The 17414-nt window shown below is 40.5% G+C and overlaps 1 protein-coding gene across 1 annotated transcript in view; it reads right to left on the reverse strand.

Moving 5' to 3' along the window:
• The window catches only part of zdhhc8b (zinc finger DHHC-type palmitoyltransferase 8b), a 70541-nt gene extending 53171 nt beyond the window's left edge, over nt 1-17370 (reverse strand). Inside the window, exon 1 of the mRNA XM_044364988.1 lies at nt 16384-17370. Within this exon, the coding sequence (XP_044220923.1) occupies nt 16384-16487 (104 nt within the window). The 5' untranslated portion in view covers nt 16488-17370. The remainder of the gene's footprint in view (nt 1-16383) is intronic.
• Between the last annotated feature and the right edge of the window lie 44 nt (nt 17371-17414).

The raw sequence follows: 17414 nt of genomic DNA on the forward strand, positions 1-17414 counted from the left end.
TCTTAAAGAACACTGTCTGTATTTTTCTCCCATGTGAATGGTTTCTTTCTGCCTGTTACCATAACAAATTATGCATTACTAAGATTTTACAGATTGCAGACAGCAGCGACAGACAAATTTGTTTAAAGTCCCAGTGAAACAGAAGTTAGAGCTTCTTTAGCTTCTGTACTGTGACATATTTCCCAGTGAAACAGAATATTTGTACAGTTACAAGAGGGATTAAAATCAAATCCTTCACATTTGATTGGACCATTAAAAAGTGGGTGGGGCTTACAGAGTTAAGGTGATACGGAGCCGCAGAGAGAAACGGAGCTGTTGGCTCCACACACACCTCCCTCACCTGTTGTTAGATCAGGAGGATGAGAGAGCGATGAATGAATTAGACCTCAGCCACATTGTTTTGGAAATGAAAACAAAGTTTTTGCCCACTAATATCCAAACATACATCTCTCCCTGTCTCTCTCCATATTGTTCTGTTGGCTACTACGACGCCCAAACAGTGAAGTGCAGTTTTATATGACTTTCATATGATTTATATGTGGCTAGCTACTTGTCCAAAGTCATATTTGATTGGATGAACTTTTGTAAACACCCCTGAGTGCAGGATGAGTCATCAAACATTTGAAACTGTTTTACAGGAAGAGAAAAGACATATTTTGATTTTAAAATACTCTGATACTGACTTTTTGACATATATTTGGCAAATAACAAGAGATAAATGAGCAATTAACACAGGGACATGAGATTAAAACTAGGAAAATGTATTTTTCATTTCACTTATGTCAACATGACTAACATCATGATGAGCAACCAAAATTGCGAAACAGGTGCTCTGATTTATATTACTGATGGTCTAAAAATCTAATTTGTTTAGGAATCTCCAGTAAAAGGCATGATGCACACATGCATGTTTTTTTTCCTGTTTTCTCCTCTTCAGCCTCAGTTCTGCATGTATTAGTACTCTCCTGTTCCAGCTGCCACCACACCTCAACACACGCCACATGAAAGCACTTTCGGTGTGCAGCTGTTGTCACATTCCCTGTCACCCCCTGCTGAGGGACAGACCTTTTTTCAGCCTTTCCAGACACAACACCACCAACCTCTCGCCCAGCACTGCCACAGCTAAGCGGACGTTTTTCTAGGGTCCAGGCTGAAACTTGACATTTGATCTACACTTGCGTACGGGCTCCTTCGGGTCTTTACTTAGCTCAGGGGTTGAGACAGCTGTACTGCTGCCAGATTTACACCATCCTCAACAATTGTTTATGTTGCTGGTGCTTCCCAGAGCCAGGTGTAGTTTCTGACTCCTCAGCAGTTTTTTTGCAATTCCTGCTCCTCCTCTTCATCCTCCGCCTCCTCCTCCTTCTGCGGGAAACTATTCATTTAAGCTTTCCATCAAATCAATCACAACATTGTTGATGGGAGTTGTGGCTCCCTGGTTGATCTCTCCAGCAGTTCCTACACATCGACTCCTAAAGTCTTCCCAAAAACATAATCACAGCTGTCAATCATCAAGGCCAAGTTAAGCCCTACCAAATCACACTGTCAATTCCCTGCAGCAAGGACGACTGTTCATACAATGACTTATGCATTGAATACATCTATACATCTAATGACTTATGCATTGAATACAACACACAAACACAACTGTGATCTCTATCACGCTGAAAAAGTACATTTCCCTTTCTACTTCTGAAAATGTTGAGAAATGTTGTATGTATAGAAATGTGGTCAAAAATATCTAATAATAACACTGCAATGCTGGAGTAATTTAAAAGTGGCATAAATGTTGCAAGCTGCAATTAACTTTATGAGTGTTTCAAGAAATTTGAAACTAAATGAAATTCTACTCAAATCAGGCTAGAAAACTTTGCTCAAAATGTAAAATTTGGTCTCCAAGGAAGACCTAAGCCTCACTAATAACTAATCTGCACACATTCTCAAGGGGAACTTCTCAATTGGCAGCACCGGCGCATTAGTGAAGGCAGAAATATGCTTAGGAACGAGGAACGCCAGGGCCTGTCGCAGATAAGCACCGCAACCCCAAACGATTTCATTGACACCGAGCAAGAGAGATTGTGTGAGGCAGGCTAAATCCACATGCACGAATCAGGGGGGCTTTAACCTGCCACAGTGAGAAGATGAAAACATACGCATCTCCTCAGACAAACTTCCCTTGTCACAGATTGAACGCAGAGACTCTGTCATGGCATCATGCTCGACATGACAGGGAAATTCTTATCGCAGGTGTTTGTGCAGCACTTGTCACCGTGCCGCCAACTTAACTGCAGCATCCTGTGCTTCATTTAGTCCATGGCAAAGACTTTAGGCAGATTAAAACTAGCTCCAGAGAGGTGAATCTACAGTTGCTGGTATAAAAATGTGAACTGACACCAGCTGACATCTTCACAAAACACATGGCAGAGGAGGACACGCAGGATCAGAATGTTAAATGTATTAAAGAGGGCAGCGAGTACAGAGCTGGATATGGCCTTGTATAAAGATCGATAAAACAAACTAATTGATATTCATAGGTTATCCTGCCTGATATTCAGTGATGCTAAAAGCCAGTGAGCTCATGGGAATAATGCAAAGAGGTGCATTATAACTGCTGCATTATTAACCTTCTGTGGGTAAAGCGAAACTGAAGTAGAGTTTCAGTCAGAGAGAGAGATGGGTAGATGGCCTGAGATACTGAGCTGAATAAATATTCGACTGGAACTTCAACACAGTCCACATGGGGCAATCTGGTGAACATGGCTGTTACTGCACATTCGCAGATGTCTTCCATCACACCACCATGGATGTATTATAAGAGCTGAATAGGGATCCACTGCTCAGCCTTGCAGCCAATTCTTCCCAGTGGTCATTCATGGTATAGCAGTGAAAAATCCCCCTGAGGCCCAAAAAGCATTTTCCTCATAAACCACCATTGTAAATGAGATGTCTGTAAAACTGTTGACAGGACACCTCTAACTGCAAATAAGGTAAGAATGACTCTTTCTATTATGATTTTTTGATCCATGGAGGTTTTATATTTGTGAAACTTTCCTGAAGCTGCAAAAAGGGATTTAAAAATCTGCAACGCATGTGCCAGCCAAGCAAATGGACTGAATGGGCACCATTTTTGGTCTGGTATCCAGCTCTTATAATACATCCATGCACACAACACACAGCTTGAGCCTGCACTGGAAGGAATGGCACCCTGAGTAGTGCAGTTTGTAGAGCGATTGTTCAAACCCTGGCATCAATACAATGATTCTTATGCTGGTGGATAGAAGTGCGCTGTATTGTGTGCTGACACTATGTTACATGATTTCTGGTTATTCCTGAATACTAGTTGAAAATTTCCAGTTAGCCATATCCATTTAGAGTCATTATTCAATGTGACTTTAAGAAAACATCTCCTTGGAGTTAAACATTATGGGCAGTAGGGGCAGTAGGGGTCAGTCTAGACCTGGTGATTGGTCCCCCGTGTTCATAAGCAATGCAGCAGTCCTAACAATAGGGAAAACTATCAAAACAATTTGAGGGATCAGCTGGATTTGGCCGGGTGGCTAATAGTTCCACAGCAGTTTAATCATGACTTTAAAGCAATTATTCACACTGCTGAGAATGCCCATAGTGGCAGTAGTGAGTGGGATGGTGTGCTGTGCAGCAGACTTAAAGAACAACAAAGTCTGCCTTTCATGTCAGTTCTGATCAAATGGTTTAACGCTGCTGAACTAGCTGGGTGCCACCAGGTCACTGAATTAGATCACCATGTGCAGGTCGGATTAAGACTCAGTTCACCATTCATTTGGCTTTAGGTCTGTTGATATTTTGCACATAAACACATTTTGGTGCAGTCAGCATGTGAGGTCTGAGCTTGCATTGTTTTACCAAAAAGGTCACATTTTGGGTTCCAGCCCAAGATAGATAATTTCAGTGAATTCCCTCGAGACAAGAGGCAAAACAAACAAACATCCTCACCCTGGAAGAGATAAGGCAGGATGAAGCTCCTTCCCCGTGCCTTCAAGTTACAGAGGACCGAAAGCACTTACAGTTGCACAACCACACGGCACACTGCCTTTCAAAAACTTTTGGAACATCCAGTTGGTTGTTTGCTAAGCCTTGTCCCCCTTAGTTGCCATTAGTGCTTTAATTACTTCAATTTAATTTTTGAAATAATGGGTCGTTCATTTCAGACAGAGGTGGACAAGTCGAGCATCATTTGTAGCTGATTGATTATCAGCTGTAGCTAGCTAGCTAATTAAGCTAATGTTCATGAGTTGGCTGAAAATTGTGTCTCCAGCTGACTTTTCAACATTTGCAGCTGACTTGTTTTAAATTTGAAATCTTGTAAACATGGACTTATATGATAACATGCTAAAAGCTTGAGGCTAAAGCTGCTGTTTGGCAAACTAACTATCTTGGGTAACATTGGCTGAGGCTGCTGACATGTACATTTCCCCAAAATCAATAAAGAGTAGGACAGAGCCACTAACAATACCTAAACTCTGATGTGCTAGTAATTTTAAAAGTAACCTGTAACCCCACAAGCTAATGCAACCAGTTAGTGATGCGCACCTTGGCCTTGGAAGTAATGGTCAGTTAATACTGTAGGTAGTAAGCTAGTTAGCCAGATGTGCTAACAATTGCAGCTTAAGAGCAGATAAACACACTGTTTAAGCTATTCCTTACACTTTTACTCTTGTGTTGTTGGGGTTTGGGAAGGCTTAAAAACAAGAGAACCTCCAAACACTTTAAATGCCCATATCCACTCTCAGAACCCACCGGCTATCGCCTGACAACAATTTAGCCTCTGGGGACAACAGCCAATGTTTCAGAGCTTCCAGTGTAGCCAGCAGATATCCAGGCCAACACTTCCTCTTCTGTGCACCAGTCATTGTTAACAGTCCGATTAACAACTTGAGATGCAAGAATGGAGTTGAGATGACGTCTATGACCGGATTGTTTAGCCACAGTCAACAGTTTAAAACCAAACAAAAATCAATACTTTTTCTAGGTATTTTAGGTCCAGACAACATTTCAGCCAATGCATTCGACCGCTTTTGCTCCCCACATGGACTGTTTACCTGCATGCAACCAAAACATGTTTGTGTAGAAATTGCCGGAATGGAAATGGAAACCAGAATACTTCCAATCCCAAAAATCTTGTCCCTTGCCTACAGATTCTGCATTCATATTCAGATATCTGTTTACAGAGAAAACCCAGTATTTTACTACAGCTCCATGCACACTGCTTAAGCGTTAAGCAGAAATTCAAAGCTCAACAGACCTGCCGTGCCTAGTTACAGTTGCTAAGCTATGATTGGACAATTGCTGTTCCGGGAAGGGGCTTAGTGAACATCCAATTCCACTGAGACAAGATGCAAAACAAACCGAACACATCCTCACCCTGAAAGATATAAGTAATGCTTCCCTGGACCTTCAGGCTACAGAGAACCTATAGCATTAGAGCTACTCAAGCACACTGCCTGATAAAAAAAAAAAAAAAATCCAGACCACCCAATTAAAAAGTACTTGACTGACCCATATCTCATTAAAATGTGAAAAAGTGTTCTATATACATAACACTAATAGAGCCAGGGAAAAGCCTTGTTATCGTTTCAGTTACATGAGCTCCTGTAGTTTCAGTTTCATTATGTGTTTCGCTGACAGTCATTTCTCCAAAGACGTATGAGTGAGAAGTAAAGAATTCTCTGCTTATACACCCAAAGTCAAACTTCCTGTGCTTGTTTTTCAGTCAAAGATAGGGCAACTATGATTTCATCAGCTGTACATGGATAACACTCACAAAAATTGCAGGCTTTTCTGCAGAATTGTGCACACTGCTGGGCCAAAGAAAACAGTGTAGCAGAGGAAATCCACAGCTCTGAGCTGGCTGGCTGCTCTACAGGAGAAGGTTCAGAGTCCTGTCTCTGTCACAGCTGTGGTCAACAACTTCCTTCCCAAAGATCAAGAGTATTTATTCACTACACATTTTTATATTGTCTGTCAAATTGTGTAATAAAAACACATCTGGGTCTCTGTTTCTGTTTTGTAAAAGCAACAATAGTTAAATAAAACCATCCTTGGGACTAAAATTAAAGTCACCTTAAAAACTTTCAAAACTAGCTTCAACATTCAAACCGTGGCAGATTTCTCTCAGTATGACACTCAGACACTCTATATTAGGTGGAAGTGAACCTGTACTACACAGAGAACGGTGAAGGCCTGAGGGCTGAATACATTTGCAATTTTGAGTTAAACCTCATTTAAAAATATCCTCTCTGTTGAGCATGATGACATTCTTTCAAAGAGATATTTGACATAAGGATAATATAGCAGACAGCATTCCAGATCATTTTTGACATATTCACAGGGTTTTTGACATAAGGGCAGAGTTTAAAATGACACTACGAAACTTCTGAAAGAGCAAATAACACAATCTTCTCCTTACAAATGAAAAGTTGAATTCATGAGTAATAAAACACACTCTTGGTCAATTCAATAGCTTGTGGTGGCTAATGTTAGCAAACTTTAGATATATATTGCTGTATAACTGACATTATTGAGTCTTTTTTGACTCTACTTGTGCTACTAATGTTTTAACATTTACTAGTTTCCTGTAATTGTCACTTGGTGCCACAGTGGCTGCTGTTCAAAAAAAAAAAAAGCTATGTAGGTGCACTTAATAGCCAAAAAGTCCAACATGGGGCTGTATTTGCCTTTCCTGTTTCCATATTGTCTAAATAGATTATATGTGAAGTGTGTGAAAGCTCTTTTAAGGGATAAAAAATAAGGCTTGGGTTGAAGGCAGAAAGCAGCTAATGAACCTCTAAATGCATAAAAAGGGTCTTGTTTGTACTTTAGACGTAATGGCTCCTTGTTAATTTACCATGGCAAACAGATCAAGCTATAATAATCACCCCACCCCTACCAGCTCCTTTATCCTGCTAAGACTTGTGTATATCTGTGTGCAGGTACATGAAGAAAAAAAGGACATCTATCTATAAGTACATGGCATTTGGCGGCTCTAAGAAATGTTAATATTAAACTGATGCATATTAATAAACTGTCCAGAGAGGCGTGAAATAACGGCATGTGACAGACGTGACATGATAAGGTCGCCTCTACAGTGAACTACAAAGGGAACGGGAAAAAGTCTAACAGAGGCAAGGCAGGCTGGAGCCCCCTGGATCCATGGCTTCAAAGACCAGAGCAACCACTTGTATTTATAGAATGTCATCTAACACACATTAGATATTAATGTGTGTTAGATATTAGCTTGGAATGTTCATTATGTTATATATTTGGCACAAAATGAGCAAATTGAATACAATGTGTTTATTTTAATTAAAGCCGCTATGTGCAGAGTTAATTACCTTTTGACTCTGACAAACCCCCAGTGGTAGTATCACAACATACTGTAGAAGACATCAATGCACACCACAGAGACGGCACCAATTTTCACCAGAATTGTCTCAATTTTCTTCAAATGTATAGAAATTTTACTGAATATTTTTAGCAGTGTGGCCTTACAAATAGCAAACTAGTCAGTTGGTCCACCACTTCCAGACTGAAAATATGTCAACACATATTGGTTGGATCACTATGAAATTGTGATCCAACTTAATCCTATGCCAATCACATTCGTGATTGGCATAGGATTAAGATAAATGCCTTGCACTTATATGATCTTAAAAGCATTTTCATCTGGCACCACCATGAGGTTGACATTTTTGGTTTTAAGTGCAACACTATTGCTATTTCTATGAAATTTGGTACATATTTTCCTAGTGCCCAGAGGATGACTCCTAATGATAAATCCAAAACGTCTGTCATACCACAAAATTTAGTACAGATATTCATGTTCCCACTAGGATGAATTGATTGTTAATGAATTGAACTTATGTGATTACGTGACTTTTCATCTATTTATAAACATTTTGAATTTTTCCAATATGTTAATAACCAAAAAACTGTAAAACAAATGACATTCCCATCAGCCTACACTTTGTATTAAATGTCCATTATCAAAATGTAGTATGGCAATATGATAAAATAAGATGGTATAAATGGTTAACAATTTCATCATCAGCATGCCAATGTTTTCATTGTGAGCATGTTGGCATGTTGTCATTAGCATTTTGATCAACATACAACTATACCTATAGCTTCAGAGCATCTAGTGTGGCTGCAATACTCTTGTTATACAAATAGTTTCTTTTTCCTACAAAAGGTATGCCATTAGAATAATTTGTATGAAGCTATAATCACATAAAAAAGCTTTATGGTTGAACCCCACTACACAGATAAAAGACTGCTAGTTTTGTTCGCTGTGTTGACTTATCTCCTCTGACATCTAAAACCACGCATTTCAAAAAGTACCAAAGATGCGGAAGACCTGCCCTTATAATCACAGAGTCTATCTGCCTGTCTTCCTCTGTGTGCCAGAGATGGACTCAGCTTCACTCTTCTAAACACAGATAGCCTCTGGTTGCTACAGACACCTTGATCTCTCAGAAAGCCACTCCAGCAGAGGGTGTTAAGGCTTAGAGCTCTGTTTCTACTTATTACCAGTCATGGTCTCCCTCTGGCAAAACAACATGAGGGGAAACAGGGTGGAGACACCCAAGGAGGGAGAGGCTGGAGGTCTAAATTAATCCCACATGTTCCCCAAGAGGAGACTTTCCAGGCGTCCTCGACCTATTCGACTGGTTGGAGTGCAGAGGAGTACAGCAAACTGAAAGCACCTCACTGGACTTTCCCGCACTTTTCGCCCACACACTGCTGTGCACTGACTCCACATGGATTCATTTAACTTAACTATGGCATCACAAGGCACAAATTTACTTTTTTGGCAAGCACCAGAACTCCAGAAAGTCACTGCTTCAGAGAAACCAAAAGAACCTTATAAGCTGCGGTGGGAAACAAAATGATTCTAAAATGTTCATCCAACTCTATTGCTCTAGAGTAGAGATGACAGATTCCGACAAATTTAAGACAGTTTCTTGCTGTTCTTCTAGGCTTTTACATTTGTCTGATTCGCGCATATTACACAAGAGTGCACAAGCGAAAAACACAAGTTCAGTGCTTGGCAGAAAGAGGCTGAGCTAATTTTAGACAGTACTGATTTCTATTGAAGCTTAACATGTGCTGGAAAATCACGCTAAGAATATGATTCACATTTTGGATTCTTTATCAGCTGCTGTTGCAGATTAAGATGTTTATGCTTTTATTCATTTATGATAAATCATGCTAATATGCAAACAATGATCTCAGCCAGTTAAAGACATATGGTCTTATGCAAATGAGTTTTTATTGGAAATTAGGACTCTGTCACAGTTAGTAAGTCAGACAAGCTTATTAGCTGTCAAATATGATCATTAAAATGGAGCGGTTAACTATTTATAATATAAGAACTGTTGAAAATGAACTAAATCAGCCTCAACTTGAAACTTAGTGTAATGTTGAGTTGGCACCAGTTTGTGTTTGTGGCCTGCACTGTAGACAGTGTCTTGCTCAGTGATGCATGGTTGGGAGCAAGGGAAGAGGATCTGTCAGCATTATCTTAACCTAGTTGTGGAGCAGTGACTCGGGCTGGGATGGAATGAGATTAGATGACCTGGCCTTTTATTCTCTGGGCCTCTTTCACTCATCAATACCAGTGGAGGCAGATTGCTCTGACTGTATGAAAGCTCTGCCAGCAGCCTGCTGCTCAGCCCTACTTGAAGCTTGCTGGAGGGAAGACGAGGTGGTAGCTCAGGATTATTTTCTCTTCAGTACAAGATTGCCTTTGCGCTGTGGTCCAATAAAACACTGGCCACTAACAACACCTCTCCCACCGGCTGCAAAATAACAACACCTGCTCCTCAAAAACATATGGCTGTAAAATAAAAAATGTTGGATGCATACAAGTTTTATGGGTATAAGGACCTGGTTGATTGTGATTCTTTGCCAGGCTCTTGTGTGTAATCAGCCTGTAGATTGGGCCCAACCACAGCAAAGAGCAGAAGTGATGGTCCAAAAAAATTGGTCCCAGTAGTTAAAGAGATGAAAGTTATACACAGATAGAAACAGTGAAAAATATAACGATGAGAGAACTTAATTAACTACTTTAATGTTTCTGCAGTCCCTTCAGTAGTCTGTCAAGGACCTTTGTTGAACTCCCAACCCCCCAATGAGAACTTCTACTCTACAGCAACCTCTACTCTCTGAGGAGACATAACAGCTGGACATACCTTGGCTCAATAGACATGGCTGATATATGGCACTAGCATGGCCCTGCCATGGTGGGCAGTACTGGTTTGTGTGTGTGTGTATTAGCTATATCTTAAGGAAGTCCTATTCAGAACTCCCTTACCATCCACACTAAATGTTAGATCATTATCAGATCAAGGAATTTTCCTTGAACGTTTGATCCTGTTGCTGTCCAACTGTCAGCAGCTTAAAACATATGGAGTCAACATTGAGACATAAGCTCCTGCTGGAGTAATGCCATCAGTTCTCCTCCTGTCTCCAACATTTGCAATGAGTCACCGGTGTCTGATGCTAGACATTTCAAAACTATCACCAAATCCAAACAAAGGTTTCCAGAGAAACTAGCTTGCTACATGTCTTCTCTTATTTTTGAATTGTGAATTGTGAATTTGAACATTTGATATACAATTACAACATTTGATTATTTCTCATTTAGAGGCTCCCTGGAATCCTCTCAAGGACACCGGGCGTCCTTGAATACCACCGGGAACACTGCTGTCTACCAGTGGTATGTGCATACAGTATCAACTATAGCTGAGTCTCTAAGTAAAAACGCTCCACATTATAAATGGAAACAGCAACACTGTGCAGATGGATTTAAATAGAAAGTATCTCAGCTTGGAGCTACATGATGTGCATCAAAGTTACAAAGAACAAGACTAATTCAAAACCTAGTACACAGCTGGACTGTGTATGGTCAATGTGTGAAATTGTGGCCAATTTGCTTCAGAGACAGTCAAAGTTAGTGTCTATAATGTGAATCCCGGGATCCCTGGATCCCCTTAAATGTTCATCTGCAATTTTCTGTAGTGGTTCCAGCAATATTTGCTGGTAAAGTGTACTTCAAGTCTCAAGTTTATTTTATTTATATAGCACTTTAAAAAGAAAACAAGTGTTTCACAAAGATAGACATATGTATACACATACAAGCATAAGCACAGATGTTGTCTGTTATGTGCATAGTACTGAAATAGCATATCACATGACATAGTTAAACTACGTTTGAGTAAAAAAAAAAGTTTATAAATGCAGTTGCAAGAACAATACTTTCCACTTGTATCTTGGGATAATTGATTTGAAAGGGAACTTATTTTAATTTTTACTATTCTAATTACTTATCTGTTAACTCCTCCTGCTCTTTCATCTGTTTCACTCCGTGGAATGTCTGTGTCTGTGTCTGTCTGCATTGAGTGTTTTGTCAGAGTGATTGTTATTTGCAGTGTTTCAACTGTGCACTCTCCCTCATGCCTATGTGCCTTTTTCTGCCTCTTTCCTGGCTGATGATCATGGAGGCCAAAAAGAGGAACAAAGGAGTTCTGCTTCTGTATTGATGAAATCAAGACATAGGAGGTGGGTCATAATACTATTTGACTATTTGCGAGGATAAATCCTTCACAATGAATAAAGTTAGTCCCTCTGACTCAAAGCGTGGTGTTTTAGAAAAAGGAAACTTCTGTATTCTACATCACCTTGAAAGCTGTGCATGGGTGAAGCTGCAGTACCAGGAACCAAAGATGTGCTGTCAAAAGCAATGAGAGTATGATGTCAAAAAGCTTTGGGTCAATATATAATTGTGGCCTAATCTTTTTCATCAGTTCAAAGTGAAATAAGGTCCCTTCTCCATTCATTATTACCTGTCCCCTTAAGTACCTTCTGAGAGCAGAATTGACACAACCCTGCTCTGCAATTGTCAATCTTCAGGCCTTCTCTACAAAACGAGGACCTACAGAGGAAATTACATCGTTATCTAATCTGACAAAGCTAGTCACACCACACCGACCTGCTACTGGTTTTATCCTCAAAGAAAAAAAATATAGCAGTTATCTCTACAAACCAGGAGACTGCACCACATGGATTATAAACCAAGGAGATCTTTTGGGCCTGGTGAGCTTGTAAGTCCATCAGCTACTTTTGGCCTCGTCAGTTTTCAGTCAAGATTATCATAGTTTTATCCTCTGTGTGACATGAGGACAGGATCCCTCCTTATCCAACTCAGCTGAGTTGCTGAAATCTAATGCTGTGACAGCATGTGAGGACAGAGGTGTAGAAGCATTTCAGCGAATGTTTCCGATAGCAAGATGGGTAGGACATGTTGAAGACGAATACTGATGAGCTTGCCTTAAGAGCTGAAATTGGCTCCTCTCGTGGGAATCATGAAAATATTTTTGTAAAGCTCACTTGGAGGTTAAAGTTCAGAAGTTGTGCAGGCATGTTACAAACTCCTGTTCATTTCTCAGTATGCTGTACATGAATATCACACCAGGGAGGCTGAAAAAAGAGCTATAAGAGCTATTGAGGCATAATAGTAACATGTCAATTGGTAATTTCCTCCTTCGGAGAAATGCACTGCCCTCGCCACATCTTAAACTTGGCAATATATTCTCCATCACACATTTAAATAAACAAACTAAACCCAAATCAGCCACAATGTCATATGAGCAATATTTAAAGCGGGCAGCCAAGACGGTTTGGCTCCAACACACGAGCATAAACATGATGAGTTAAACCAACAATTAATTTCACTACAGTCAAACACAGGGTGCTCTGCAGCCACTAACGTCACGCAGGAGGAAGGCTCACTGGCTCTAATGGACACTAATACCAAGCAGTGAGACGTTGATGATTACAATCTTGTTTACCGAACCCCTTGCAATAACACAACAGCATCTCCGCATACATAATCACATGCAGGACACCAATTAGGATCAATCACCAAACATTTAGTTACAGAATGCTTTTAGACCTTCAATGAATATTACATCATAAAAGGTAGCAGAGTGGAGAGGGGAAAGGTGAATATTTAGAGAAAAAAATAATCATTTACCTCATTAAAATCCTTAAAATGACATCTAAACCAATTGTAGCCTAACTAAATGTAAATGCTGTGCAAATAAAGGCCTATCTACATAACACTAGCTTTTATGTTAATAAATGTGGTTCAGTTTTAGCCCAGATTACATCCGTTTCTGTGTCCTTGTTACCAGAGAAATACTGCACTTCTATTACTACCACTGTTGTTGTGAGAGAAGTTACTGTACTGCATAAATGAGGCACCCTATTGAACAATATCGCTCCAAACACCAGTTTCTCAGAGGTTCTAGATAATGAACCCGGTAAAATGGTTCAATATGCTATATATGTGCCAAGATATAGGACTTGAATTGGTTCAGTACAGAACCACTTGTTTTAAAAAGGTGAATGTTAGTTAACTGCCACCCCCTTTTTCACATCTTTCTGCAACTCTGCACTCCATCAACCAACACATTGTAAATACCTAGAGATTAAAAATCTTTACAAGACCTTCTGAGTGGAGAACAAATGCAGAACAATGCATTCTGTAGCATCTGAATGAAGTCCGATTGAATGGATGCACAATGAAAAGCAGGAAACAGATGTGGAAGCTGAAGATTAGATTCCTGCTGCTCTGCTCTCAGGCTGGAGATATGCTGGCAACAAATGCCACCACTGACTACCTCTCTTATAATTCACCACCACACTGCAAAAAAAAGTGCTGAACGCAAGTCTTGTCCAGATAATCAATTGACAGTTTCCATTCATCCACCCATGCGTACTATAAAGTGTGGCCTATTAAGCTTGGCAACGAATGATAATGGCTGGCTTGGCTATTCTGTTTCCACAACAGGTTTATTCATTGGCGTATAATCAAGGGAAGTGATTAAGCCATCCTAAGGAATTACTAAAAGGTAAAAGAGAGCTTCTTCAGTGCAGTCACACAGAGCTGGGCTACATTTAGATATGGCAAGAGGTCTAAGCTGCTGTATAATAGAATCTCGCTATAGACACAGATCAGGCTGGGATAATATTATCGTGGCTAAACCATGACTAAAAGCTTAATTTATCATCAGGTTTTTTGTGATGGGTCGTGGTCATGCTCTGGAGATATAAATAATTCTGTACTAATGTGTTCTAATTCAATCTCAGTGGGAAACACAAACGGTCAGGTGTCAGTAAGCCAAACACCATGACACCGTGGACAGTGTGTGTGAGCCAGTGCTGGCCCAAGGTCTCACCCTCCACTGCCCACATGACACCAAGTAGACTGCTGGCAACAGTAAGACATTTAACACACTGAGTCCTGGGCATAAAAAAAGATATTTGTCTCTGGACCTGAATAAGCAAGGTTAACAAGGTAGGAATTAAAAGTGTCCCTACTTTTGCACTTGTTGCATGTCACAGATCTTTTAGATAAAGACATTTATCACTGACACTGTTCTGTACATATGTAGCTTAGCTCTCCAGCCAAAGACAAGGGTAGACTGAATACAACATAATGGACTCTATGTGTGTTTGAGAATAGGGAGACATGGCCTAGTTTGGATGTGTACGGCTCCCCAGGGGGTTCTATTATACTAGACTCAATCCTCTGGGCCTTTTACTGTTAAAAGAAAGAGCAACAGAGTAAAGTCTTAATCCTCACCCTTAAACCATCTGCTGGGGGATGAACCTTAAAGTGTAGGTTGAACCCCGGCAAAAGAGCAATATTTTTAAAAATCTCTGGGCAGCAAAAATTCAGACTTCTGCTTTCTGTGAACAATGTGACTGAATTGCAAAATCCAATAAAATCATGACACATTCATTGTACACCGAGACTTGTAAATCAGGCCGTTTGTGTATGCAAAGCCCTAGACAGCACACCAAGGAGTGATGGGATTTTAAAGCTACAATCCAAGCTACCTGCACAACCCACAAACACCATATGTTTCCTCCTGTCAGGGTGCAGCTAAAGCATCATCAGTGTTTTCCTGCATCCAAAACAGATTAGCAATACATGATTTAATTGTTTAAGTACACAAACAGCATTAGACCCACAGCAGCTATTAATTAAAGGCATATTAAGTAGAAAATGTGTATTCAAAATATTATGCAAATGCAGTGACACATCATCCCTTGTGACATATGTGTTTTAAAACACTTTAAAACCACCCAACCTTGGATGGGGAAGAATCACATTCAGCCTTTTCATTCTTCAGTGGACACACTGAGTCTACATAGGAGAATGATTGGATGATGTATCCCTACAGTCCTTAATCTGGCTCAGATGTTCCTAAACTGATGTTCAGCCTCCCTTGGGGTTTCTTGAGGATGTGAGATCGAGCATGACGTTGATTTCACTGATAATCCGTTCACCTGAGGGTTAACACTAGGGAAGAATGTAAGTGGGAATGATGATTCACACCAGACACACCACCCTCTCTCTCTCTCTCTCTCTCTCGCTCTCATCTCCCTTCCCATAGTGGCAGCTCTGTAGTAACGTCACAGCACTAAACGCCTCATTCATCAGATAGAGGGACCTGGGGCGAAAGCCTTTCTACATGGGGGTATACCTGGAGTGATTGTGATGTTTGTTGATGGGTTGTGTTGATATGTAATCATCCTCCTAATTGCAGCTGGTGTGGACTGACCACAGTCACCACCTTGTCATATCATCTGACTTTGAGAGAGTAAGGACCTGTTGGCCTGGATCAGAAGTTGCACATACATTATCAGCTCAGCTCATCACATTTCCTTCAAAGAAAAACACTTTTCTTGCTGTCCACACATTGGGTCAGACATGGTAGTAGTAAATGCAATAAAACCAAGCTGGGGGACCCCTGCAGGACTCCACTTTGGGAGCTGCTAGTTTAGGATGATTATAATGCTTCTTGATAGGCTGTTGTGACACTGTATCAACCCAAAATGAGTATGCATGAATCAAACTCAACCGCCTGCCGAGCGAATGCAACCATTTTAATTCTATCAACAACTGCCTGCGGTTTTTTTTTTTTTTCAATGGAAAGTGAGTATCTGCGGCCTAAACTGTGGGCTCCTTTGCGATCACAGCGTTGTTAAACTTGCATGGCTTATTGGAAGTTTGCCTTGCAGGTATTATGGCTGAATGGTCTCACTGAGGCTGTACAGGAAGGCGGCACAGGGCTGCTTTTTTTTTTGGCAAACCCATTTCAGAACCACTGCGAGATTCCCCATTGGGACAGATAGAAAACCACTTATTCCACCTAAGTGACTGAATCCACCCATGCAAACTTCGAGCTGCCATCCACTTTTGCCTGTGTAATCTGGCGGCACACACTGTATGGAAATCCCGTTATGCACAGAACAAGAAGCGATGCAACTTACGTGAAAACGAAAAATAAAGTGGTCGATCCCACAAGGAGTGTGGCAGCTGTGGACACTGGGATGTATTTGGTGGGTTTAAATCTCTTTCCAGCGCTGTTGGGCATTCTGTAATTTCCACATTCCTCAATTATTTATTCCGATTGGAGTCGCATGTAGAAAAAAAGATCCAGTGTGCAATATATAGGCCTTTCTGTGGCTATTAAAAGATACAACCAGTCCGTCTTTGCTACCGTTGAAGCCGCATAGATCCTAAGATAGAGAGAGGCAGGAATACATGGAGCTTTCTGAAAGCCTGGAAATCCCACCCTTACAATCCAGCCCACTGGTGAGGTCACTGAACCGCTTGAAAAGGTGGAGCCTCTGTGCCGTGCAACCGTGCAAGTGTCCTCATAAGAAAATGAGCGGTGCTATAACGTCGACTACTCTGCGTGTCATCACTGAAAGCATTTAGTCACTCTGCAATATTTTTTTTTACCTGAGAGATTTTGCGGATATAAAAAAACTACCTTTCTCGCAAAAGGTTTACCTAATTAAACGTGTTATGTGTTTAATTAACATCATAATGTCTCTCAAAGTTTAATAAGACTAACAGTTTTCATGTCTTGAAACATTGCAGGTTGTTTCGGATATGCAGCTGCACCAAAGTCCATCTAGATTCTTGCAGTATGTTCTTGCTGTCCTCCTATACAAGCACACAAATGGACAAACCAGGCGTAATAGCTTTTATAGAAAAAGTGTGGTCCCATTCTTAAATTCGGTATGATTCTGTAACCAATCGGCGCAATTTTACATGAAAATTCAGTTGATAAAAATGAGCATTTGTGTTAATCTTCTATTGCCGAAATAGACTGTAGGAAGCAGCGATATTTTCTTAAAGGAGCTGAACTTTTATTGAATTTATGTGTTGAGATGTGTGGCTTTAAAATGTTAACCGGTGTCTCAGAAGCTCATACATTTGACTCCACTGAATTCTCGTGTTGAATAGAGTTTACAGAGAAGGGAAAATAATCTACACTGTACTACTGTGGGTT

The sequence above is a fragment of the Thunnus albacares genome, chromosome 2 (assembly GCF_914725855.1).
Source record: "Thunnus albacares chromosome 2, fThuAlb1.1, whole genome shotgun sequence".
NCBI lineage: Eukaryota > Metazoa > Chordata > Actinopteri > Scombriformes > Scombridae > Thunnus > Thunnus albacares.